Raw genomic sequence first — 27777 nt, 5'->3', positions numbered from 1 at the left:
TGGATGCCAACCACGCCATTCAACTGCAAGAAGAAGAGGAAGGTTTGCAAACAAGCTGCTCGTTTCTGTGTTTATTGACTGCTCTGGTTTTCGTGCAAACTCTCTCTCTGCGATCTATTTGAGCTGTAGAGAAATACGCATTCTGTCAAGAAAAACATGGCTGATTGTTCAGCAGACATGGATTTCCCAGAGGGCGTGGAGATCCGTCAGCTATCTGAGCTGGGAGTCGTTGATCTGAAGGCCGAGCTGAAGGAACGAAACCTGGACGTGACGGGCAGCAAGAGCGTGCTGGCGGAGAGGCTGAGAAAGGTCTACTTATTATACATCAACATCAACACCACTGTTCAGTATGACACTAGTTATCAAAGAACCCCATAAATCTGAGCGTGTACAAATGGGACCAAATGGACCGGGGGTCCATTTGGTTCCATTTGTACACGCTCAGATTTACAGGCCTCTAAATGTCCATTTGGGGATACAGGATATCTGGATAGGTGGGCACTAGGGACATTTGATCTGGGCACCTCGATGTAAAATTGGCTATTTCGTCCAAAATGACGGTACATCATTATCAGACTTAATGTTATCCTTCAACTTCATGTTGAGTGGATATACAGGTTTTGTAGCAATGTGTAGACCTTAATTGTTGAACGTTTAATCATGTTCTAATCATGTATACTTTACTTTACTTAAGACCATTTTTCAAATATCTATATAGTTTTTTCATCATCATCATTGGGAACCCCCTCAAGGAACCCTGAGGGTCCCTGGACCCCACTTTGAGAACCACTGCAATATATGTCACTAATTTGAAAAAAGTCTGTTTGTAGCTCTGTGAATTTAGTCTGTCAATTCAAGCGGGCACACTTCACATGAGCATCCAAATTGATCTATTATGTTAATTCATGCTTAATTAATGATGAACTCATACTTTAATTCATCATGAATTAATCATGAACGCATCATTAAGTCCTGGTCCTCACCATTAACTAACCCAGTGTAATATATTAGTTAAAGGCATAGTATGTAACTTTGCCCTGTGTTTACATAACCAGTTGTCAGCCACTGGAGTTACTGTTTACCTGCAGAAACACACTGCCCTCTGCTGTATTCTGGTTTTCTCTGTTTGTTTTGGTAGCCCAAAAACATCCCTGTCTAGTGTCTACCAAAACAAACAGTGAAAAAATACAGCAAGAGGGCAATGTCTTTCTGCAGGTAAACACCACCCACACTACTCCAGTGGCTGATAGCTGCTGGTATAGAGGGAAGTGATGGGTCTTTTTTATTCTTCTTTTTTTTCTATTGTTTTGTTTGTTTTGTAAACATGGGTCAAAGTTACATACTATGCTTTTAAGGACATTATTCCACAGTTCCACTTCTATTCCCAGGATGAGCACTCATAGGCGGGTAGGAGTAGTGAAGAGGGTGAGTCTCTGGTGGTCGGTCAGACTGACCCTCCTACTGACCCACCCACACTTCTATGCCCTCCTGGGCATAGAAGTGCAACTGCGGAATAACGTCCTTAACAAATTATTATATATTACACTTGGTTAATAATAGGTTAGTGACTTCACTATTAGTTAATGGTATAGACCAGGAATTAATGATGAGTTCATGATGAATTAAAGTATGTAAGTATATAATTTGTCAATAATTAAGTGCATTTGCATGCTAAACACTAAAATGCCCATAAAAAATCACACCCTGTGTGAAGTGGGCGGTGTCTTGCTAGCTAATCACAATACTGAATGGAGTCAACCAATCATGTACAAAAGATAAATACATTTATTGAAACACTCTTTATGATGGACGAAACCATAACTTTAAAAAAACAAATTTATGGTTTTTTTAAAGTTATGGTTTCTTATATAGAGACACACGGAGACTACAAATTTCACGCCCACTTTTGAGACAGCGCCGCTACTCGAGGTCCGTTAGAACGATGAACTGCAGCTGCCAATGCATTCCCTATGAGAGGATATGAAAGTTAGCCTACTTTTAAAATTATCCTGCATTAACTGAAGACGATATTGATTTAAATAAAAATATGTTTCCAAATGTATGGAGTGTCTTTGTCAACATATCTTCTTGTTTTCTTAATAGTTGATGTGTTTCACATTTAATTTGCAACTTTAACGAGTTACCCATAATGCTAACACAGCAGAGGGTAGACAGCAGACAGGCATTTCAGTGACATCACTGTCTTTACGAGCGCCGAGCGCCGACCGACAGCGTACCCACTGTAGAGGCAGGAGAGGCGGTCGCCTGCCCAACTAAGATCTCGCCTCCCCTAAAAAAAAAATAACCCGAAAATGTGTCATTGCGTGCTTAATGTCCTCAAAGTCACGCATCCAACAAGCTTTGAACTGAGCAGATTGGACCTTCTGTTCCAGAGATAATGACCAAAACCTATTGAAAACGGACACTTTCGCCAGTTTTCTGGGTATTGAAAACCTCAAGGGATGCGTCCGTGATGCGACCACTTAAAGTCTGGATCTCCGTTGCTAGCGGTTTTGACATACTGATGGAGTATATTATAGTATATTGTGGGTAGTATATCGAGATGAAAGATATGGGACATTAAAAAGGACAAATTAAACAAATGGGACAGATTATTAGAACACCAAAAAAATCGCTACAGCCTCAGTAGTTAACCAGTGAAATGACGGTATTTTACAATGCCTCTCATAGAGATTGCATTGAGATCTGCAGTTCATCGTTCTAACGGACCCCGAGTGTCAAAAGTGGGCGTGGATTTGTAGGCCTTCCGCTTCCGGCCGTGTGTCTCTATAGGGCTATGCACATGTGTCATGTGACACTGGCCAATCACAGTCCTGAATAGATTGTGATTGGCCAATCACGGTGCAGGGTTAGGCGGGGTAAATTTTTGGCCAATCACAGCGCAGGATAATTGTACAAATTTCCAAACCTCACTTATAGGGGCGGTTTCACCGCCCAAAAATGTCACCGCGTGCTAACCCGCTAGCTGAAGCATTAGCTGGAATGGTCAATATGTGCCTGAAATGAAGACACATGATAGGTTATAATATAAACATTGTCCTGTAGCCCCCACATTCGAGGCTACTTTACAGAATCTGACCCTACACCCCTTTCTGTGTGCAGGCAATAGAGGACGAGGGCGGCAATCCGGATGAGATTGTTGTCATTGCTCAGGAGGAGCAAACTGTGAAGAACGCTACACCAACATGGACAGCCAGAGGTAAAACAGACAGATAGCCTACCTACGTAGTGGAGGAACAGCGAGTGGCACAGGCAGCACCGGCAGCTGCCGGTGGCTCTCAGTTAAACTATGCACCAAGTGGGCACCAAAACAAAGTGAGAAATCTGGGCACTAAAACAAAATGGGCACATGTTAACTGGCCACTAAAGCAGAGTGGGCACTTGAGAGGACTGGGCATGTGAAGTGCCCAGCATTATTTTATTAGGTCACGTGATATTTTGTTGTTAAATAGCTCTATATTCTGATAATCATTGCTATAGAATAGAGTCTCCAGCTCTTTAGAAAAACATTTCAGGTTGGTCACCAATTTAATCCAATCAAAAGAGAGAAGTAATTTATCAGCTTCAAAACAAGTACTTGTATCTGTGACTGTATAGTCTTTGGAACTGTTTGTTTTTGTTGACAATTTTTTAAAATTAGGAACAAGAGATCTTTTATATCATTTATTCGTCATGCTGGGTTACCAAAAAATCTACGATGAATTCTCCCAGTTATCTTCTAATAATAATATTGACCTACTTGCTCCCGCGGGGGAAATTCGGTTTCAGCTCAACCCAGCTGATCGCTGCCCGCAAGGGGCGCGGAGCAGTTAGGGTTAGGTGTCTTGCTCAAGAACACTTCGACCAGCCATATTCGACACATTGCTGGCCAGGCCTGGAATCGTACCTGGGACAACTGGGGACTGCGGTTCCCCAGGCAGACACTCTCACCGTTCAGTTATGCTGGCCCTTCTCAAGTGCCCACTCTTCTGCATACCAAATAGACACATTTAGTTCTGACGCCTGTTTTATCTATCCTCAGTGTTAATCTAACTCTGAGAGTGTACGGGACGGGTCCATTTGGTCAGAGTTATTTTGTACACTTAGTTAGAGTGAGTTACACAAATGAATTCTGAGGATTTTATTGTGTAGTCTTATCTCTCCCTAAAAAAAATTGCCACATACGTAACTGAAAATATGTCCCAGAAAACTGAATAGGTCTGCTACATCTGTCCTTCTAAATCAAAGTTGAGGACTTTTTGTTTGACACAGCCTTTAATTGACATTTTTGATTAATTTCTTGTACTTCATTGTTACTTTGTTCTCATATTTTATTATATGTTTTATTTGAACTTATTCTTATGATCTACTTATATGTCCATTTATGTGTTTCTTTTGTCTTAATGACCTTAATGTTCTGTGTAACACATTGATTTCCCCTTTTGTTCAAATGTGCTACACAATAAACGTGCTTTGTCTTTCAAGACAACCAAGGTAAACTCAAATATTGTTTTACAGATACAAGGCAAGACAATGATGGACCAGAGGACAACCTTGATGCGGATGATGTTGGTGATGGACCAGTGAGTCCAATACTTGTTCACATGCAAATATTGCTTTGATTTGTTTTAATATTTGTACAGGAAGACGTGAGCTTGCCCTGGCTGCTGTGAAGTTATTATAGGACGCTAGTATTTTCTGTTTCCTCTATTTCTCCTGAACTCTGTGCAGGAAGAGCCTCAAGATGAGCAAAATAACATGCAGGAGATGGACATCCTCAACATGAATGCTGTAGAGGATGCAGAGAATAACGGAATACCTGCAGACACAGACGAGGAAGAGGAGAAGTGTTTAACTTTGCCCCCCGTGAAAGGCAACGCAGAAAACATAAATGCAGCCATGAAAGATGAAGAACAGGACAATGGAACAATGGAGACAGAGGCTGAATCCAATCTTGAAGAGGTGAGAGACTGGTACGGGTCACATCAGGCCCTAGCCTCATACCACACTATTTGTACACTATGTCTCTGTTGTAACGATTCTTCTCGATCTTGTCAATGATGCCAAACACCTTATTCTGCTGGCTCTGTTAACTCTTGCTTGGTTGCTTGGATTATTAAAGTCCATCAGTTAAGACATTATGGCAATTTTACAATCTATTCATTTAACAAACAGCCAGGAGCCTCAGTAGCATGTGGAAGAACCATTGCTGATTTTGACAGATTTTAGTCATCTGAAATGTTTTAGTTTTTGTCTAGCATATGTCGCAAGTCAGCCAACCTGGTTGTGTCGGTCACCCTAGCATCAGCAGCATGTCCAAGCTGATCGATCCCACAAGTGTTCAATTGGGTTGAGTTCAGGACTGTTGGCTAGCTATTCCAGTTTCTCTACTCCCAAATGCTAGAGGTAGTCTCTGATAAACCCTGCCCTGTGTTCTTCCTTGTTACTGATAGATTTCAATCATCCAACAAACACAGCTTCAGCTGGCTTTATGGAGACATTATGTAGCTTGAGTGTTACAAGTAGGGAGAAGTAATTTGGTCCTAGAGGGGACCTTTCAGTGGATTTAGTTAGGATCTGACTAAGACTGGTATTATAGAATGCATGTAATGTTTGGAATAAACCAGTCTTGTGCTAATCAGGCACCTTTGGGTAGATGGATTTGCTTACTTGCTGTAGTAATTAATTTCCACAAGACTTATAAGTAAAAATGTATAAATGAACAATGTGCTGGTTGCACATTTTGGATAGTTTTTTATTATATAATTAATTATTCCTCTTGATACAATTTATGTTTAAACAGATGACAGAGTCGAAGTTCGTAGATAAAGATGAAGACCAGACATGCATATCATCCAAAGAGGTATCATTTCTCACAGATGTTTTTATATGTAAAGTTGCTATTCCAAGTAATGTAATAAAATGGAATATGACATAATAAAATATGTCTTTCTTTCTTTAGGCACATGAAAATGACCCTGATGCCAAGGACAAAGAGGAAGCAGGTACTATTGAAAACGGGGTAGAAATTCATTTGAATGCAGATGTATCTTTTTACATGGTATCCTTGATGTAATCCTTTAGTGTAAGTTCAACCAGGAAGGGAGACTGGAAACCCAAAGGGAATTGCTGTAATTGTGTTGAAAGTTGGTCAACCATACTTTAATTTCAGCACAGAGAAACACAATTGAATAAGTGTATCCAATATACTACTATATCAAAATGGTGTTGACTGTTGAACAACTTGATGCACAATGTCAGCATCAAATGTCAATGTCAGGAAGGTTTTAGTTGTTGTAGGTGATTTCAGTGTTTCTAGGTTTCCACTCGAAGACCAAGATGACGGACAACTGTCGAGGTTCATCAATGAACAATGGCCTTTTTAAAGACTGGATTAATTATGAATTCACCGGATATGAACCTAATGGAATTGATTCACTGGACTTCATATCAACTGTCGAGGCTCATCAATGAACAATTACCTTTTAAAAGACTGGATTATGAATTCACTGGATATGATCATAATGGAATTGATACACTGTACTTTATATCAACGGGCGAGGCTCATCATTGAACAATTGCTTTTTGAAAGACTGGATTATGAATTCATTTATACACGGGGACTTGATATCAAACTCTCATCATGTTCTCAACATGAGTGGACACTCGTCGAGTCAGACTGAAAGAAGGCAGTCTCCATCTCTGAGCCGCCCTCCACTACTGATCTTTTGTCTCTCTTCTGCACTGAACTCTTCAGGTCAACTGTGGAGTTGAATGTTTAAATGTGAGTGGATGTCTTAACCCATTTAGACCTGAGGCCGATTCTAAAAAACGCCTTCTTAAATCCTGAAGTTTTCTGAAAAACGTCAAATATTTATCCAAAAATTACAAAAAAAAGTATGTTGCTACAGTATATAATGTACATAGCAACAACAACAACCCCAAAAGGGGTTCTCGGATTGAAAGGTATAGTAACGTATAGGGGTTCCCGGTCTGAATGGGTTAATCCCCCAGGTTGTTTGCGCCGCCATCTCAGCCTTTGGGTACACTTTCCAGTCTCCCATTAGGGTGTGCCCCATCCTTGTGATGATTAGAGCAAAGAGCACAGGCCAGGGTTGAATGACGTTCCTAATCCAGGCTTGCCAAGTTCCTCGTTAACTCTTTGACTGCCAGAAATAAAACATAGTTTGCTATGCCACTGCCAGCGATTCTTGAGTGTTTTCACTAACCTTTGAAAAATCATAGAGTATTTATCTGTATGATCGATCCCCCGATTTAAAAGACGTATCCGAGTCTTGTAAAATCGGGGGCGGGGGGGGGGGGGGGGGGGGAGCGTGCCGTCGCGATCATCCATTCCATAGTTATTGGCAGTTGAATGTAGGTTGTTTTTGCCAAAAAGCAAAAATCTTTGCTTCACTTGGAGTCAAATGGTGACTCATAGGTTAGTGAATAGCGCCATTTAGCGTAAAACCACTGAAAACAAAAAATCTCGTAATTCTCGTAATTGGCAGTCTGAGCCTAGCAAAATATGAAGAGAAATCTCGACATTGGCAGCCAAAGAGTTAACCATTGCTGTGTTTCAGAAGTGATTAAACTTTGCCATTCTATTCTTGTTAAATCGTAGAAAATGACAAAGTAGCCGGGTCTTGTATATCTGAGCCGCTTAACGAAGATCGGCAGCAGAGCCAGGAGACGGCTGTTGAAGCAGAGACGGCTGTTGAAGAAGAGCATGTTGCCACTACCGATGAAGGGGAAGAAAGTCTTAGTGACATTGGCATCAAAGGTGACAGTGAGGCCATCTCTGGATTTATGATTGACAAGGACGCTATGGAGACTGATAAGAAAGAGTCTGGGGACACGCGAAATGTCCCAGAAGAAACAGTTGAAAGTGAAAACATTCATAACATTGCGGCCATTAGTGCAAGCGAACAGAGCCCTGCGAGCAAAATGGTCAATTCAGAAACGGGCTCTGAGAAGGGCGAGAAAGAAGAGAAGATCGTAGACAAAGCTGCTGCAGATTCATCCTCGGCACCGAAAGAGTCCTCTTCTGTTGATGGTGATGATCAGAAAAAGAGGTTTGTTGTTTTCTGTCTACCGGAAACCAAAATGGTTATCTCTGTTGCATTGGCTCCCGTGTACTAGCAAAATTAGGATGCTCTTTTGGAGGCATAAAAAAGTACTGTGTAAAAGATTTAAGAAGAAAAGAGAAAACAACAAAACTTGGTAAGTATAAGAGTTCCTAGCTATCTTCACTGCTGTAGGTTTATTGTTTGTTTTCTTTGTTTCTACAGTAGCTCTGAAGAGAAAGATTGCAATGCTGACGCAAAAGACAGAAAGGGTAAGTGTTGGGAATGGTAATCTTATCTTTTTATTCCTCACAGTTTAATAAACAAGACGGTACCGATTTTTGTACACAAAAATCATCCATCCGCCATCCACGCAAATTAATGATTTCTCCGATATACAGATCTGCTGCACCCACAGACATAACCTATTAATAATTTCATACAGAGTAGGCCTACTGTACTGTGAGAAATTCAGCTGTGAAGCTCTTCCCACCCTCCTTTTGTGAACGCAGTGGATGCTGTTCATGTCTTGATTGATTGATTGAAATTTTTATTAGGCAAAAGAATGTAAAACAACACAGTTACATTTATAATACTTTTGTCTAAAAGGTCCGACCAAAAAAGTCCTTGAGGTCTTGTTTCCGTTGGGGTCCTTGAAATAATTTCATAGACATATATAATAGCAACCAAACAGTTCAAATCAACATAAAAAACAGAGAAAAAATACCACTATGTACAAAAAAAGCATCATGAAAAATAAAATAAAGTATATACAAAAAAAGGGGGGAGGGGGGTCATCTGTCTACAGGGAAACTGGTACTACCTCCTCTTATGGCCTCCAGAAAGATGAGTTTTAAGGGCTGTTTTGAATGAGCCCAACGAACTGCATTTTTTGAGGGATGGGGTTAGGCTATTCCATACCTCGGTGGCCGTGGTGTAGAAGGAAATGCTTGTTTGGGGATTAAAGAGGGAAATGATGATGAAGCAGATGTAAATTTTATCCACAACTTGAAAGTATTTATTTAGCGATCACCTGACAGTCTAGTGACAATTTAATTACTTTTAAGATCTTTTTAATACCTAAAAGAAAGAAAATAAATAAAATGATAAAAGATCATTACTGCTAGCCTGACACTCAGCCTGAATTTTCATTTCGTTTCACTCCATTATTCAGTCTGAAAGCCCTCTCAATGCAGCGGAGTTCTGAGATGGGGGCGTGGCCAAAGTGGGACTCCACTATGAACCAACGCGATTGGTTCATACTGGATTGTCCCGATCCCGATTCGTCGTACAGATTTTCAACCGAGAAACACCCGCCTTCGAAAGCGTCACCAGACCCTGAATGCTAGGCAAAGGATTCAGGGGGTGGAGCCAGGCTACATTACTGCATCAAAAATAATCAACAAACTATACTATAAAAACATTGGCCAAATTGTCAAATAATATAAGAAAGAGGCAACATTAAATAGCCCATCTACAAGCACACAACACCTCGCAAATATTTATTAAAACTAAATGTAATAGAGCACCTGGGTCGCGGTAGAATCAACCTATGTAGGATATTTGGAACTACAAGCTCACAACGCGCCATGATGCGATGGGTTCTAAGCTTGTAGATCTGCTAATTTAAAAAAATCTTTAATTTGGATTCTTGAAACACACCTCGCACAGAATATATTCCAATGGGAGTTTGTGGTCAAATACATATTAGTTTAGGGGTCCTTGACATGAAGATGTTTGAGAACCTCTTGTAGACAATTTCTCACTGTGTGTGTTATGTTGTGTGTAACCTCTCACTGTGTGTGTTATGTTGTGTGTAGCCCCTGGAGGCAGTGGTGCCGCTAGCAGTAGCAGGAATGTGTGTGTCAGTGGTCTGACCTCCTCCACTAGAGCCATTGACCTGAAGACCCTCTTCAGCAAGTATGGCAAGGTCAGTCCATTACCAATGAAAAGCATTAAAAAGCGCTTCTGACAAAACCAGCTAACTCCATTGGATCCTCAAACTTTCTGCTAAACCAGCTAACTCCGGTGGAGTTAGCTGGTTTAGCAGAAAGTTTTGCTGACTCCAAGCTCCACCCCCTTTTGACCTCCAACCTCATTGTGAGCTTGGAGGTCCATTCAGCTGTTCTTATCAATGATGAACAAAACCTCCTAAAGGCGGTTACACACCGGCGAATATGCGAATATACACAAAATTCGGACTCGTTCCGAATAATTAAAAGACGCTTTTTTCGCTCCGCGAAACTGGTGTGGAAGCTTGCATTGACTTTATAAGGTTTTAAAAAAAAACGTATTATTCGCATGAAAAAAATCGCCCCGGTGTGTAAGGACCTTAACTCTTAATTTTTTCATTTCCTGAAAAATTTACATTTTGTAGTTAGCTGGTTCCTGCCGAACAGCAGAGATATGTCAGTCACTCCTTTGTATATTTAAGTTATTTCTCATATCTGCCCTGTGGAACTTTTACTAAAAGCCAAACAGAAATGTTATTTTTATTTATGTTTCAATGTTAAATGCCCAAAACACAATTAAATCGCAATTATTTGTGTGACAATGAATCAAGTAAAATGTCATGATTTGTGATTGCCCCAATTATGCCTACATATTATTACTTTCCGCTTCTATTTACATTTTGTGCAGTGACATGTGCTATGACTTTACATACATGTGCTATGACTTTACATACACTCACAGGTTGCTAGGATCACTAGTAGCAACCAACTTAATGCAAAGGTAAAAGCCACAGTGCCCAGCAGGGGCGTCGTTACGCGGGGGCTTCGGTGGCTATAGCCACCAATGTTTTATCCAAAGCCACCAATACATTTTTTATAACCCTAACCTAACCCTACCCCTAACCCTAAAACCGAAATAAAGTATAAAAAACGGGGAAAAAGTATCCAAATCCGCCGAAATCCGCGACGCGCGCGCTGCATGTGGCCGTTGCCTGGGGGGCTAAGCCCCCAACCTAGTAGAGACCTAGCAACGCGTCTGGTGCCCAGGCACTAGATAGATATTAACCCTTTCAGACCAAGAACGCATTTGTGTCATTTTAAGATTTCTTTGGCTATTCAAAAATAGCAGATATACAAGAGCTTGTAGATCTGCTATTTTTTTGAAAAATCGTGAAAATGTGTGCAAATCTTTGAATATCTATTTTTCCATAGCAAACATTTTTAACTCTGTTACAACTTCTTGTGGGTCCCTGGAACAAAATATAGATGCGGGTCCGCGGCCAAAATTCATATAATTTTGGGGGTCCTTGACATTTGAGAACCACTGGTTATAGCAACATCATTTTTTTTCAAAAAACTGTTAGGATTTAGAAGAGGATTTGTAGAACCTCCCCAGCAACAAAGATTTGAGTTACAAATGTTCTCTTTGAAAAATATATATATTCAAAGATTTGCTCAAATTTTCACGATTTTTCAAAAATAGTAGATATATCTGCAATTTTTTAATAGACAAAGAAATCTTAACGCATTGTGGGCTTGTAGATCTGCTATTTTCAAAATATTTTTGTACATTTGACAACTTGTGAAATGGGACATTCTGCATAATGAGTACTTTCTACTTTGGTACTTTAAGTACATTTTGATACCAATACTTTTTGTACTTTTACTCAAGTAAATTTTGAATTCCGGACTTTTACTTCTAACAAGAGTATTTCTACATTGCAGTATTGATACTTTTACTTAAGTAAAAAGAATGTTGTACTCTTTTCCACCACTGCTCTTGTTCCTCATCTTGTTTAGTAGTCCCTGCTCTTACTGGCTTCCCTCTCTACCCCCCCACTTGGTTCAGGTTGTTGGAGCCAAGGTGGTGACCACTGCCAAAAGCCCTGGGTCTCGTTGCTTCGGCTTTGTCGCCATGTCCTCCACAGAGGAGGCCACCAAGTGCATTAGTCGCCTTCATAAGACGGAGCTGCACGGGAGTGTGATATCTGTGGATTGGGTTGGTGGCGTTGACTTTTGTATTTAGTTTTTTTAGTTGCATGGTTGGATTCAGAGGATGTAGACCTATTCTCATTCTCTGTCATCAGTAGGGCTGTCTGTTGTTATGACCGGGAAAGCATCTGTGTCATTTTAGATTTCTTTGGCTATTCAACAATGGTAGATGTACAAGCTCATAGCGCGGCTACGAGCTTGTAGATCTGCTATTTTAGCAAAATCGTGAACATTTGTGCAAAGCGAACATTTGTAACTCAAATCTTTGCTTCTGGGGGTTCCCTGAAACAAAATATTTTGAGATGGGGGTCCGCGGCCAAATACATATCATTTTGGGGGTCCTTGACATGAAAAAGTTTGAGCACCACTGATATAGCAACATACCTTTTTCAGAAAACTGTTAGGATTTAGAAATACATTTTGTAGAATTTGCCTCAGGTCTTAATGGGTTAATTGAGCAATATTACACGAGAGGGTGTGCTTTACCATGATTATTGGCATAACGGTGATGCGGTCAGAAGCATCACTGACACATAACCGCAAGTATCACTGAAGTGATGGGCAGTAGAGCCAACCATTACAGACCTATTGGAAGATGATTTGTGCTCATGTCATGAGTTATTCATATTAATAATAATCAATACCCCCATTCCCTGAATGTGCAGGTCAAAAATGAGCCCACTGGGAAGAAGCCAGCAGACAACAATGATATTAAGAAGTCTGACAAGGAGAAGAGACACTCCACAGACTCCAAGTAAGGTCATCTAAAGGCTGGGAAACATAAAAATAAGCTAATCATATTCAGCATATTTAGCGTTTCTAGACAATTTTGAGGAATTGCAAATTGTGGCTGCCCCAACGCAAGTCGTGGGTTGCAGCCACCTTAACCTCAGGAATCCACTAGTTAAATAGCATTTGTACAACATACGGTTACATTTTTGAATTTGGCCAGAAGTGCACTTCTGGTGGTGTGTGTAGAGGCCCCTCAACATGTGAGCCAAACGGTATGGAATATGAAAATGTTGTTTAACCCTCATTGTCTGTTAAATATCATCGTTTGTTTTTGTTTTTGTTTGTTTGTTCTTCACTTTTTCTATGACATTACATAAACAAACCAAAGCCAGACAATATATAAATAACCCCTCACCTCAAATGGAAAGGAAAAAAAAGAATTGTAAAATAAAATAAAAATAAATGAAATAAAACAATGTAGGCCCTATATTTAGAAGTCTCATGTATAAAAAAGATGAGGAGCAAGGACCCTCAAGGAACATTGTCTTGTTGACATGCATGGTACAATCCTGTTGGTTTCCTGACTACTTTGCGAGGCAAACAAAAGAAACAAATCCAATTCCTTCTATGTAATTGTGTTGTTGCGACCTCTTCCAGGTCTGAGGTCAAATCTGCGGGTGAAGGAAGAAATGGCAAAGGTGAGTCAATGAATGGATTATAACTGGATCACCAAATGTGACGAGCAGCTTCCTGAATATGACCTGTGGTTCTTTTTGTAGGGCGTAATGAGAGGTCTGTCGTGAAGGACAAGTTGATGACAAGTGATGGCAAGGAGCGAGTAAGTCACTAAATCTTACATACACACATAAATGGTCTACAACAGCACTAAATGTACGCACAACATTTTAAAAAGATAATGAGTGCCAGGAGGAGGCAAGAAGCCCAAAGGCTATGTTTAACCCATTAAAACTGGGAAAGCATGTGTCATTTTAGATTTTAACCATTATTTTATACTTTGGCTATAAAAAAATAGCAGATCTACAAGCTCATAGCGGGTGAAAATGTGTGCAAATCTTTTTATATATATTTTGAACTTTTTTAACTCAAATCTTTGCTTATGGGGATCCCTGGCACTAAATATTTTGAGATGGGGGTCCACTGCCAAATACATATAATCTTGCTCCCCCAAAATGTTGCTGTTGCAGCATGTTTTCTTCTCTCCATTTCTTCTCTCTGCTAATTGGCTAGACAGAAGGAACTGCGCACTAGGGCAGCAAGTTGATCCAAACTGATCAAATCACATGAGCTTTCACCACAGGAGTATATCCAGCATTATGAATAAAATCTTGTCAATGATGACGTTCTTTCTGCAGAAATGAGTGTGTTCCATAGACTGTAAAAGTAAGTGCACTCATAATTGTGAAGTGCTATTTACAGTACCCCCCTCCCCCCCTTTATTATTATTATCCTATTATATATTAAGGAAATAATGGCACTAGCATGCACATTGACACATGCACTGTTTGAATCCACGTTGTGTTATTAGCACACATAGCTTAGCTGAAACAGCGTAAACATCAACTTCTTATGGTTGTCGATGGCAACGATTCCACATCGGTTCATAAATGACCGGGCTGTCTCACACACACACACACACACACACACACACACACACACATTGTGTTGAAAACTAAGGCTATGCATACCGAGCGCATATCTCAAAAGTCTGCGTATAGTTTAGCTGCATACAACACCAGGTATGGGCTAGTTAGTAGACTATTAGATATTAACAAGTGAAGTTTATGATGTAGCCTACAATATACCCATCCATTTTCATGAACGTTTACGGAATCTCAAGCACTTTTTACTTTGGTGTTGCCCCGGTGTAACAGATAGCCTTTTTATTGCTATAATCCTTTTCATCTCTGCTCAGGTCAATCTAAAATACAATATGAGTTGTGCCATACATATTGCTCTTATTCAAAGATTAGCACCAGCACAACACCCAAATATTTAACTTCTTGCCATACACCTTCCTACAGTATACCCTTTCTCTTCTTCTTTCCATCTAGAGTACCAAGAGTCGGGATCGCAAGTCGCTCAGTAAGGAGAAGAAAGACATCGTGTCATTTGACCAGATCAAGGAGCGGCAGCGACCATATAGACGTAGACACTCTGGGTATGTAGAATGAAGGTGCTTCGGCCCTCTGGTAAATGATTATTATAATTGTGTGTGTGTGTGTGTGTGTGTGTGTGTGTGTGTGTGTGTGTGTGTGTGTGTGTGTGTGTGTGTGTGTGTGTGTGTGTGTGTGTGTGTGTGTGTGTGTGTGTGTGTGTGTGTGTGTGTGTGTGTGTGTGTGTGTGTGTGTGTGTGTTTTAAACAAAAATAAATAGCCACTGAATGTATCTTTCTTGTATGTCATTGTTCCTCCCAGAGACAGGGACTATTGCACTAGAAGCGATAGTCGCGAAAGTTTCAATATCAAGCAGGAACGCATCAGTCTAGAGAGGGAGTATCTAGACGCCGACTGCATGGATCCGGAGTTCCTGGAGCGCGAGACGTTGAGAATAGAGGACGAACGCCGGCGTGAGCAGGTGAATATCCGCCGGGAGAGAGAGGAGCTGCGGCGACTGCAGGACCAGCTGCACCAAAACCAGGACCGCCACATTGTGAAGAGACCTTATGACATGGACGGCAGGTACACAAAGAGCAGCCTAATTGAGGCTCGTCAGGAGATTGCTACAGGATCGGATGCATGCTAAATGTGATTTACTATGTAAATACTGCCGACTGCGATTCAAACATCGTCATTATCAGTGTATTCTGTTGATACAGTAATGACGCTGTGATTGACTGTATTTGTTTCTGCATAGTGTAGGATACTGTATCGGGTGTATAGTGTCGTTTTCATTGCTGATAGACAGTGTATTTTGATGTACCTTTTTTTTATTACTCCTAGCTATTGTGTCGCTACTCTTAGCTGTACCCTACAACAGTACTTATTTTATCTGTTCTCTGCTGTGCTGCGTCTGGCGAATGGATTTCTTCCCGGGATCAATAAAGATCTCTCTATCTATCTCTCTCTAGCCTAACCCTAACCCTAGTCAACGGATCATTTGAATCGTTGACCTTTACGGGCGGCCTTAACATGGATAATCTAGCTTTATAGTGAATGGCCTATATTTTTAAGTTGCTTGCTGCTGCCTGTTGCTGTGCAGGAAAGATGAGTGGCCAGAGAAGCGGTTGGCCATGGATGACCGGTATGATCGCTACCAAGACATTGACTTCCGCAGCCGTGGTCGTTACCAAGACGACTGGAAGTCGGAGAGACGGGACACCTCGCATGCTCTGAGTGGAGACCGAGATAACCAGGTTTCACATTTTAATAGATTAATTCGTTTTTAACATCAAGTTCAGTTGTTTGTCTAGGTCATACATGGGCAACTGGCGGCCCTGGGGCCACATGCGGCCCCCACCTTCACTTAATGCGGCCCGCAGGTTAATATCGGAATACTGATACTGTATATTGATTTCAGCTGTTACAATTCCAAACATGCAAACATGACCCGCTTTAATTACTTCAGGCTATATTATAGTAGCTTAATGACTAGTATTACATTTCTATTGTCTTTTTTATGTCCAATGTATTTGTATTGAAGTTCATAAAGTTAACATAAATATAACTGCATGCATTTGAAATTAAATAAAAATGTTACTTTTCAGGATTCCAATTAAAAAATAGCACCAAAAAATCTGGATTCCAATAAAAAAATAGCAGATCTAGTGCGATGCGTTTTGAGCTTGTAGATCGGCTATTTTTGCTACTTTTGTTTTGACATAGAATGGCGAAAAAAGTTTAAATTCGGAGAGACAGTTTATGCAATGTGACCCTCTGGCGATAGTGGCCCTCCCCATCATCAAAGTTGCCCACCCCTGGTCTAGGTAGTATGCGCAAATGCGCAAGTGTCATGAAAGCCCACAAATGATGAGCTAGCCATCCTCATTAGCTGTTGCCATGCTTTGGTTTGACCCTGTTCTGTATTCTTCCCACTGTAGCACTTCTCAGACAGGTCAGACAGACACAAGAGAGACTCCTGGAATACAGGCTACAACAAGCGTTTGAACTCAAGGTCAGGTTGCCATTCCACTGCTTTACATTTAGTTAGTTAGTTATTTTTTATTTCAGTTGTGATTTTTTCTTAAAACTAAACTGTTGAACATACAGTACAACTTTTTAAACAAAACAGTTGAACAATACAGTACAACTTAAGACCTCTACACACTGCCCGACATTTGAAATGGTCGGCGAGTGAACAGATCGTTAAGCATTTCACATTGCACGAGTTTCTCTCTTGAAATCGGGCTAAATATATCGTTGTGATTCTCGCACGATTGATTGGTCGGCGACAGGGGTTCACTGATTCCAAGATATTTCACCACGATGTGATCCCGACCCAATACATACATTTGTTTTTATTCCAAACGTCTCACGAAAACGTGAAAGGTTCCCGTGATATATGCGCGAGACCGAGACAGGACGCTAATGATTGACATTAAATCATTCTCAATTTCTCTGTATCTCTCTCTCTCTCTCTCTCCCTCTCTGAAACAAACGTTTCAAAAGTCAACCAGTGTTGCCGTGTCCGCTTATTATAAGCGAGTTGCTTGTAAAAAATATTGGTGGTTGCGTTTCTTTTTAGCTTATTTCCAAAGTTGCTTATTTGGCTTTATTTTTTAATGTTGCTTTTTTTCTTTGAAAATAGTTGCGACGCGTTGTTAGCTTGTAGATCGGCTATTTTATTTGTATTTAGGTTTAAAGTGCTCATTGTTGGGCTTGTTTTCATAGACCTGGTTGCTTATTTCTCGCGCAAAACCTGGCAATACTGTTCAGAGACACACACACACACACACACAGCTCTCTCTCTCTCTCTCTCTCTCTCTCTCTCTGTCTGCAAGCCCTATTCCTCAATTGCTCTGATTGGGTGTAGCAAGGCTCTCATCGGATCCGACAAACCCAAATATCCAACTTGCTAGAAAAGTATCGGGAACCGCTCGCCGAGCGCAATTTATCTGGGTGTTTCTTCTCGGAGTACCTTACACACTGCGCGTTCAACACCTCGCAGAGGAACGCCCGATCTGGACTGAGATCGGTGGTTTTCTCGGCGATCACCCAAAAATATCCCAGAGAGCCAAATCAGGTCAAATATCGTACAGTGTGTAGAGGCTATTAGTCAACAAGATGACTATTTGACCGAAAAGGTATGGGCTGAAGCCGAAGCTTATTTTTCCCACCTTATTACCATTTAAAATAAATTATCATTGTAGCATAAGAGCAAACCCAAAAAGATTAACTAACACAGAGCTTCAAATATTACATTTCAAAACAGACGAAACAAAAATAAACAACATTTTGGTTTACATTACTTTTTCAGACGTAAACAATTTGTATATACCTTTTACTAATTATATTATAACAATATCTTCTATCACTAGTAGCATTTATACCATCACTATTTAGAATTTTCATTACTATTTTTATTAATTTATTTTATTTTTCTATTTATTTATAATCTTTGTCATTCCTATTGTTGGGTTACATTTGTATTTATTATCATATCACCGTAGGTGTCAGGCTTCACACAGATTTCGTTTTTTGGTAACAATTTAAACCCAATTTACTGTATATGTAATCGCACAAAACGTGCAACACAGGTTTGTGCAACACAAAATATTTATTTTTGTCACTTGGCACTGTGATTTTGTCAAATATTTAGGTTAGTTTAATGCTGTCATTATCATATATCTAAAAATAGATATATCTCTGTCATTTCTTAGAGAAGGAGGCCGCGACTGGGAGTCTGGGCGGAAGAGCGACAGAGACACACCGTGGCACAGTAAGAATGTGTTTGTGTTACTGTGCTACTAGTTGGTGTGATATACAGGGTTCCCACTGTCATGAAATTCCTGGAAATATTTGTAATTATTAAAAACGTTTCCAGGCCTGGGAAAGGTTTGGAATTAATCAAACATTTGGAAAATGTTTGTCTATGCATTGTCTTTGGCTATTGATTTTGTTCATAAAAACCATGTCCCAAAATATGTCTTACTGGATGTGAAAAATGTAACATGATAAAATGTAATGCTACATTGCACGGGCTGCGTGAGTGCGGCCTAATATATACAGGATCTTATGTGACAAAAATAACAGATCTACAAGCCAACAATGTGTTGCACTGTGACGCATTGTTAGCTTGTAGATCTGCTATTCTTGTCATATGATGCCGTCGCTTGATTATAAATCAATCAGTGGGGATGTTTACAAGGAACGCAAGCAGTAAGCCTTGTACTCCAATGTGCAATGCCCAAGGATGGGTGAAGAAACAAAAATGTGGCACAGAATGTGCCACATTTATGTAATAACATAATAATAATGTGTAGACACAAGGGTAGACCATTCTATATTCTAGGCTTCCTTTTTTGCTAACCATAACCCTACATTAACAGTAAGCCTTGGGCATTGCACACTGAAGTAAACGTCACTATTGCACCGTTGCTATATAGGCCTGGAAATGGGGTAAAATAATGTGGAAAAAGTTATTGAAAGGTTATGTACTACATCTCTGCGGTCCAGAGCAGAGGCATCTCGGAGCAGAGGCCAGCACGTCCAGCCCGTACAACTCCAGCAGACAGCTGTCCCCTCCATCTCGCTCACGCTACAGCCCCTCTGACATCGTGCCCACCGGTCGTAGCCGCCTGCTGCAAGAATTCCATTCTCACAACATGTTGCTCAACCTCGAGCTCTGCGACCTGCGGGGACACATGGTGGAGTTCGCTCAGCACCCGAATGGATCCAGGTTGTTGGAAGATTCTGCATGCACTGTTGCTTTTGTCATATTTTACATATCTTGCCATTGTTTGCATATTATTACAATAATCAATGTATCGTCGCAGCCAAATCAACCGGCGTGTATAATAGTATTTATTTATTACCAATCAACAACTATTCGTTAATGTCAAAGCTTAGCAATATAATTATGTCAGATACAGGTATATTGTGTTTGTGGGCCAATACCTGTCTCGCAGCATCGATTGCACCCAAGCTTCAGCTTTAGTCATTCCTAACCCTTGGCAGTATCTGTCATTCTTGGCCCACCCTGGTCTCTGGCACCTGGTCTCTGGCACCTACACTCTACTGTCGTTGTTTTCAGTTATAGTTCAGTTTTAATGGGTACGGACAAAACTCCCAAGATAACCTGGTGAAGGTGTAATAGACCGAAGCGTTGGGATGTTTTCAAAAGTAAATTACAAATCTTAATGGGGTCCCTGGGGTCCGTGGCTGTATTCCCATTCAGTCTTTTTCTTGCATTTGAAGTTTTTTCTTTCAAAACTCAAAACACACATGCATCCATGAAACAAGGGGGAAAAGGGTCCATACAGTCCAGGAGCTGCACTCCTGCACTAAGCTCTACTATGCTCTGTCGCAGCTGGATTACATTTTTAATTTGACTTGTCTGGTGATGTCACACAGGTAGACCACGTGACCTGGCCTGGTAATCTTGATTAAACCGTGACATTATTTCCCATATCACAGTGTTTTACATCCGTTTTCAAGATAATGCACTAAATGTAGCCAAATCGATATATTTATTTCAGTGTTTTATTAGCGTGAATAAACTGGTCTCAAATGTATGTTTTTTTATTAAATTTATTGCACCATTCTCTATACTATATACTTTTCCTGCCAGGTTTATCCAAAAAAAGCTACTCCAATCTACTCCAGCTGACAGAGAGATGGTGCTTGAAGAGATTCTGCGTGTGGCATACCCGCTGATGACAGATATGTTTGGGAATTACATCGTCCAGAAGTTGCTTGAGGTTGGAAATGGGCACTTATCTCTTTAAGATTTCTCTTAAGGTGTTAATATTCCCATACCTAAGCATTGTACTTGTTGTCACTGTTGTGACATTATAGAGAAGATAATGTTAAACTGAAAACATGATGCTGTGATAACACACCAAGAAACAGACTTTTAAAAGGGAGCCTGTTTGAATAAAAGGAGAATACACTAGAAAAAGTGTTCCTCTGCCTCCTGGTGGCGCAAAAAAAATCGGCCTCCTAGTGGCACTATAACAGGACAACGTGAAAAGGGTGGCATGTGTTCCTCGGCCTAGTGGGAATGTGCGTGCAAAGTTTCACAGCAATCGGACACCTTTTAAAACGTGTCTTCAGGGTATCTTTAAGGATAATTCCTAACTTATGTTAAATATTTGCTCCTTAATGCTTTATGTAAAACTAGCCTGGTAAACCCTCCCTCCGGAAATCTCATTTCTATTTGATTCCTGGAGTGAGTCTGGCCTGATCCGCCTTTCTGCAATATTGGCCGTGTATGCCAAACGGCCGAGCCTATCAGCGTCGTCGCTCATTGTTCTGTGATTGACAGCTTACGTTGGCCAATCAGGTGGCGAGTTCGAGTGAGCCCAAAACACGAACGGCAGCCATCTTTTTCTTGTGCGGCCAATTCTCCGCTATTTTTTTACTTCAAAAAGCTCTCTAACTTCTATTTTGAGGCACGGAATTTACTTATAAGATATCGTTTGGATAGAATTTAGTTGTTTAACTTCATATATGTGGTCAATTAATCATGACAAAGCCTATTTAAAAATAAAAATTTAGAGAACCGGTAGGGGCGGGCAGTGACACCATTCTATCCGAATAAGGCAACCCATTTTGGGTATGGCTGTCTCAAAAGTCCCGTCGCGTCACATTAAGACTAGCCTCGGTCCCAGCCTCACTTATCTGCGAAAAGAAGAGCCTGGTCACGACCTAAAGCAGCGAGTGTCTAGGAAGTCCTGAGTGGGTAGGATTTCCGTCGTACGCGTTTCCCCCGGAAACGATATTTTTTTGACCAATCACAACACTTGTTTCATTCACGGAGAATGTTAACAGATTTGTAAAGCATCAACGTCATTTCCTTGGGCGGTACTTCCGTCAAATTCAACCGTTTCCGGTTCTTCACTTCCTAGACAACCAACATCCCAGGTCTTGCCCAGCGTGCATTAAGACTGGTGAACTGCTGATTGGCTGAAGGGGAAAAATTATCATTGGCTGAAGGGGTTGTCAGTCAACGGTATTACTCCCGCCCAACTCCAGCACAGCCAATATTGCAGAATGGGCGATCAGGCCAGACTCACTCCTGAAATCAAATGGAAATGAGATTTCCGGAGGGAGGGTTTACCAGGCTATATGTAACCGGGCACAAGATTAAAAAGAGAATGTTATAATATAGACTAATACCAGCATAGGATGATTTAGTATATTGCCTTTATTTATGCAGCTTCCTAAAGAGAGTACCTTAGGTTGTATTATTCTGTTGTGTCACAGTTTGGGACTGCTGATCAGAAGGTGGCCATAGCGACACATATCCTTGGACACGTCCTGCCCTTAATTCAGCATAAAGCTGGTTGTCAAGTGATCCAGAAAGCCCTGGAGCACATCCCTTCTGACCAGCAGATCATTGTAAGTGAGCGTTGACTTCCTTTTGTTTTGCAGAATATAACCGGTTTAGCTTTAAAAGAACACTATCATAATTTTCATAAAGTTGTCCCAAGTTTTTATAGCAGGGGTTAGAGATGGGATGTTTAAATGGTTAAAAGAACACTTCACCCATTTCCAATCTTATATTCAAATAATTGGTGCTCACTACTCACTAATGCTCATTGTAAGATGGCAGCATGGCACCATATGGATGTGGCGTGCCTGTGCTTGGCCGTTAGAAAAGCCAAATCAGACAGACAGTGCACTTTTTGTCTGTATTCCCTTTACCCCTTTGTATTTTTCCTTTCCTTTTAACGTATGCTATCCTAATACTCAAGCAACATCGACCCCTTTTCCATTTCTAGAGTGACATCGTCCTAGAGCTGGCCGACAACGTGCTCTCATGTGTGTGGGACCGGAATGGGAAAAACGTTGTGCATAACCCCCACGGCTGCAGGGTAATCCAGAGGATTTTGGAGCATTGCACGCAGGAGCAGTCGCTGCCCATCCTCGAGGAACTGCATCAGCACTCTGAACAGCTCATCTATGTAAGTATTTTCACATTTTAGTTTGATTATGCACCAATTGACGCACTGAGCAGAGCGTAGATGTTCTGAACTAATAATGAACTGACGTCTAGGAATTGAAATACATTCATTTGTTATGGGTACCTGATACTGGGCATTTTGGATTTGGATCTTACTTGGAACCAGATTTCGGTGAGAGCATTTCATCAAGCGGTACAAAAGTAAGCGGTTGACTTCCGGACAGCAGACTGTCCGGAAGTCATACCATTCGTAATAACAAATTTTTTAACCAGATTTGTTAATTGCGGTTTAATTTACTCAAGCATTATAGAAATGTTGGTTTATTAAATGACTCGAAAAGCTAATTAAATGTATCTGTCCCACTACATTGCTTCAGGTGTAAGTTCCCATCACCCATTTCTGAATGGCCAAAGATGCGACTGTATGTGTTTGTATGATCAGCAACACACCGGAAACCAGCAGCATCTGTTTTGTCTGACCTTACGCAGTGATGGCATAATGGCATTTGGTGTTAAGACTACATGTGGGGGTATCGAGCACACTTTAGCAATGCATGATGATTTAACATCAGTCATGGAGGGTAGAGGGGTGGGGAGAAGTGCATGAACAGCAACAAGAGATAAAGGGGTGTCATGCTGGTTCTCTCTGGTGAATGAAAATCACACACCCTAAATCACTGTCTGATGCCTCTCTGTCGCCTCCCGCAGGATCAGTGCGGCAATCACGTCATCCAGCATGTGTTGGAGCACGGCAGACCAGAGGACATCAGCAGGATTGTTGCAGAGGTTCGCGGGAAGGTTTTTGTAATGAGCCAGCACATATATTCAAGGTACGCCAATTTCTGACATAATCAAATGGGTTGTACACTTTCCACTGCCATTTAGTGCATTTTTGTTATCCACCAGGTACACTTTTCTCATTAGATAGCATACACATATCGAGGGGATTTCTTGTTATTTATTTATTTCATTCTTGGGTATGACAAAGATGAACACATTTATTGTATTTACAAAATGATATCCAGCTATGACCATAACATTTATTTTGGGGTTGCATCAACAAACTAACGCAATGACATAGACATAACCTACAATGAATTCCTTACTGTATGTCAATATATGTATGTAATATTGACTTTTATTGTTTATTTATTAGTACCTATGCTGCTACCTTCGCATTCTATCACTCTTTCTGCATTAGAGATACTATTTGTTGTACACTTGTGTGCAATTCAAAATGAAATGATCCTTCCATCCATCCAAATAACTGATAGAAGAAAACTGAGATCATAACATCTCAGCTGGGCTTAGGCCAATCCCTACAATCTGGAGCTCAATAATCAACTTGATGAATGTTTAATGGAGCTCCCTTCTCTGTCTCTGTCAACCTCAGTCATGTAGTTTCAAAGTGTGTCATCCACGCTTCGCCTGCGGAGAGAGCCTTGCTGATAGACGAGGTGTGCAGCCAGAAAGATGGCCGCCACAACGCTGTGTACACCATGATGAAGGACAAGTACGGCAGTTATGTGGTCCAGAAGATGCTTCACAGGGCAGAGCCTCTTCAGCGTGAAATCATCCTGGAAAAGGTTAGTGGACTGTTTATAGACGTGTGTGTGTATTATAGGTGCATTATAGACGTGTGTGTGTATTAGAGGTGCACAGATCGCAGTTATGTCCACGGATCCCGCTGATATAACCGCAGGATATAATCGTTGAAGTAAATGATTAAATATGTATTCATTAACTATCCAAAATGTATATAAAAATTTACTGTCTGGTGGATTAAAGTTCTCCGTCGTGGCAACTGATTTCCGTCATTTGGAATCCATTTAGGGCAGGCCATATATAAGATCTGTGTAGATCCAAGCTGAGAGATAGAGTAGCTCTTATGGCGAGAAGAGGTGATTGAATGGCTTTCGGTTCAGCCCAAAGCAGCACCTTATGACTGACAAGGGGGTGGCACCCTGCTGACATGGGATGAATGTGACATGGAGCTCGCCATTAAATTAAGGAGTGTCCCCAGGGGGCACTGTTACCCATAAGTGAGATATTGAGCGAGTGATAGTCAACTTTAGTTCAGTTATTTTTCTATGTGCATGCATGTTACCGGTATATTAGTCATGAGTTTATTAGTTGGTGGGAAAATCCCACCCATGACTCACACAGTCCGAGCTAGGCAATCCAGTCTGGTAGAGATACCAGACTGGAGGTACCGCGGAGGGCACCTTTCTTGTTGAATTTAAGGATCTACCAGAATATATTTTCCGTATTGTTTCATGCATATTTGTGAGTATTAGGTGGTTTGAATCTAGAACCAAGTGGGGTGTGATACAATGGTTTGAAAACAAAAGGTTGAACTCATTATTTATTTCATCTTGTAGTCCTGTTGACACATCTCTGTAATGAGATGTAGAAACTATCATAACTTGTTTTGGAGGGAATAAGTCTCCATAGTTCTTTCCTGTGGTGGATACCAGACTACTAATATAAACTGAAAGATGATTCAAACATGCATGGAAAGAATTTTAAAATGTCATGGATTTGCTTCTCAGACAAATGAAAGATGTGAAATACTGTAGTCAAAGAATTTGACATCAGATCCAATGTAGGAGTTGTTTTTATTCTAGTCATGTTTTTCCCTTCCTTCTTGTCTGATGGATGTTGGACTCTGTGAAATGAGTCTTTTATTGTCTTGATGAGATAAAACGAGAATGACTTTGAACATTCTTACCTTTGCTATATCTTTATTTTTTAGATGCAGCCTAATAGGGCCGACTTATGTGAAGACAGTATGAAGAGTTAGGTGAAGCATGAAGAGTGGATCTGATCTGGGTCCAGCCGGCAGCCCCACAAATGGCCACAAAAGGCCAGCCCTCTCTTTGTACTTTACCACCCTCTGTTTATAGTCTCTGTTATGATGTGTGTCAGTTTAAAAGAAGAAATGGAAAACTCCACCAATGCTCTCTGCTCTGTACTTAAAACAAGGCTGCAGTCTTCTACCATGGAATCTCACAGGATATACCAAGAATATTTTTTGTACAGAAGGGTGCTGCATTTCGGAAGAGCTGCTAGCTTCTAACCGTTGCAATGTAAAATATTGTCATTTATATAAATATGTAGGAGTTTTGTCATATTGTCATAGTCGTGTGCATTTTCAGGTCGCCTTATGTACCGTGCATTTCCACATTAGATGAAAAAATAACACATTTTTGGAGACCGAATTTTAACTATTTATAGTATGTATGATTAAACAGTTCTTATAACATTTGATGTGTTCTGTTCTTTCAAACCTGTGTATATGGTCAAGTAGTCTCACTACTCAAATCTTTACTCTGTAAAATACAATACAACATACATTAATGGAATCAGTATTAGTTTAAAACAGTCTGTCTTTAAAAACACATTCTCCTAAACAAACAATTTCCACCAAAAACAATAGCAAAAAAAGAGAACACTAAAACAACAAATATTGGGTGCAGTACATGGGCTCTGCTTCAACTCAACTAAATTATGGTTATAATTAGTTCCAGATGCCATCCAGCGAGCTCTTTGTGGAGGATTTAAAGTTGACAGTAGAATTAATTGACCCATGGAGCTCTCTCTGGTGGAATTACTGTACTCATCTCTGACTTTATAAAGTCAGAGTGATGCTTTTAAGAAATTTCAGCTAGTAAGCAAAAATAATGATTTCCACTTGTTTTTGTACCTACACTTATATAAACTATTCTAACTAAAAGCCAGGCAAATGTGATTTTTTTTTAGCTTTTTCCCCTTAGATCAGGTAGAGACAGTGGTGAGTTACAGTACCTGTAACTGCCACCTGCATGTGGGTGTGGTCTTAAGCGACTTATCTGAATACTCACTATCAAAGTACCTGAAAACAACCCCTGAGAGGGAAGACTGTACAATAGGAAGACTCCACTCCAATTCAGCAATATGAGGCTATTGCTTATTACTTCTATATTAGCTTTGGATTTACCTTCACTATATATGGCGGTAAGTAATTAATTTTAATGCCTGCACTTTCTACAGCCATTGTGTGTACAGTACAACTGCTGATGTGACTCAGGCTCACCCTTTGCACAGCTGTATAATACCCAATCTCTTTTCTTAGGCTACATGTGTGTGCACACAGTGCTTGAATTCCTGTGAATAGTGTATCAAGGTGCAACTTTCTGTATCATAGGCAAAAACTACAATTGTGCCCAGAAAAACACTCAACGGTGAACTCACAGTCTCAGCTGGCAGTTCTATTTTTGGCTTGGTTGTTTCTTCTAACATCCCTTAGAAATTGTGGCACACAAATTGTGACACCTCTATTCCTACTCTTCTACAAGGGTGCCTTGCTTCACACTCATAATTGAACACATTCTTACCTGGGAGCTGTCCAGTGCAACCATACATTTCTGCAAATTTCTAGCTAATTTACTAATATAAATCTAAACTGTGTGCGCATTACCTGAACTAAAATAAGGAAATATTTTTAAACATACGACCATGTGTTGCTCTGGGTTGATATTATCATTTACACAGGGCAATGTTTTGGTAGACAGAGGCTTATGTGTGCCAACTTGTCAGTCCATGTCACACCATATCAAGTATCAAGTGCTGTTTTAGTAGCCTATAATAGTTGCTTCCATAGAAACTTTACAAGGACTTTGTACCTTGAGTCAGGAATGATTCATTGTTCTATGTAGAGAAACTATTACTGAAAACCCCCCCAACCCCCACCCTGTCTCTTTACTCTTAGGACAGATATACCCACAAAACAGCACTGTAGTGGTGGTGCTGTCCAACTGTCCTTGTTCTTTTTCTCTCTCCTTTGTATCAGTTTATCACTATAACTCCAGAGCACTTGGATGGATCAGGACATGATCTTCTAGATAGTTCTGGTTCTGGATCCGGGGACTGGTCAGAAGAAGGTAACAGGCACCATGTTTATATGTATGTTT

At 40.5% G+C, this 27777-nt stretch overlaps 1 protein-coding gene across 2 annotated transcripts; it reads left to right on the top strand.

Annotated features, from left to right (window-relative positions):
• The first annotated feature begins 43 nt into the window (after positions 1-43).
• LOC308102599 (scaffold attachment factor B1-like) lies at positions 44-26090 on the top strand. 2 transcript variants are annotated; one of them, XM_080452376.1, is made up of 25 exons: positions 44-309; positions 3124-3220; positions 4519-4583; positions 4732-4962; positions 5804-5863; positions 5963-6005; positions 7625-8075; positions 8292-8338; positions 9887-9996; positions 11868-12017; positions 12676-12764; positions 13400-13440; positions 13522-13580; positions 14815-14921; positions 15178-15441; positions 15962-16115; positions 16800-16873; positions 18579-18637; positions 19375-19597; positions 20489-20618; positions 22126-22260; positions 22644-22826; positions 23534-23655; positions 24219-24411; positions 25581-26090. In XM_080452376.1, the coding sequence occupies exons 1-25, from the start codon at positions 157-159 to the stop codon at positions 25626-25628; spliced, it is 3288 nt and encodes a 1095-aa protein (XP_080308502.1). In that variant the 5' UTR covers positions 44-156; the 3' UTR covers positions 25629-26090. The 2 variants fall into 2 exon arrangements, with proteins under 2 accessions (XP_080308502.1, XP_080308503.1); XM_080452377.1 differs by lacking the exon at positions 3124-3220 and having other exon boundaries at positions 222-309.
• The last annotated feature ends 1687 nt before the right edge of the window (positions 26091-27777 follow it).

This window comes from Gymnoscopelus braueri, assembly GCF_963280865.1.
Source record: "Gymnoscopelus braueri genome assembly, chromosome: 16".
Lineage (NCBI taxonomy): Eukaryota > Metazoa > Chordata > Actinopteri > Myctophiformes > Myctophidae > Gymnoscopelus > Gymnoscopelus braueri.
Note: the sequence above shows the minus strand (reverse complement) of the source record. Positions and strands in the feature narration are given on the sequence as shown.

Bases quoted from the DNA above. Each gene is read 5' to 3' on its own strand.
- LOC308102599 (XM_080452376.1), top strand. From the start codon at position 157: ATGGCTGATTGTTCAGCAGACATGGATTTCCCAGAGGGCGTGGAGATC. The intron at 6,006-7,624 runs GTACTATTGAAA...GTTAAATCGTAG, and splicing joins CAAGGACAAAGAGGAAGCAG to AAAATGACAAAGTAGCCGGG. The intron at 8,076-8,291 runs GTTTGTTGTTTT...TTGTTTCTACAG, and splicing joins GGTGATGATCAGAAAAAGAG to TAGCTCTGAAGAGAAAGATT.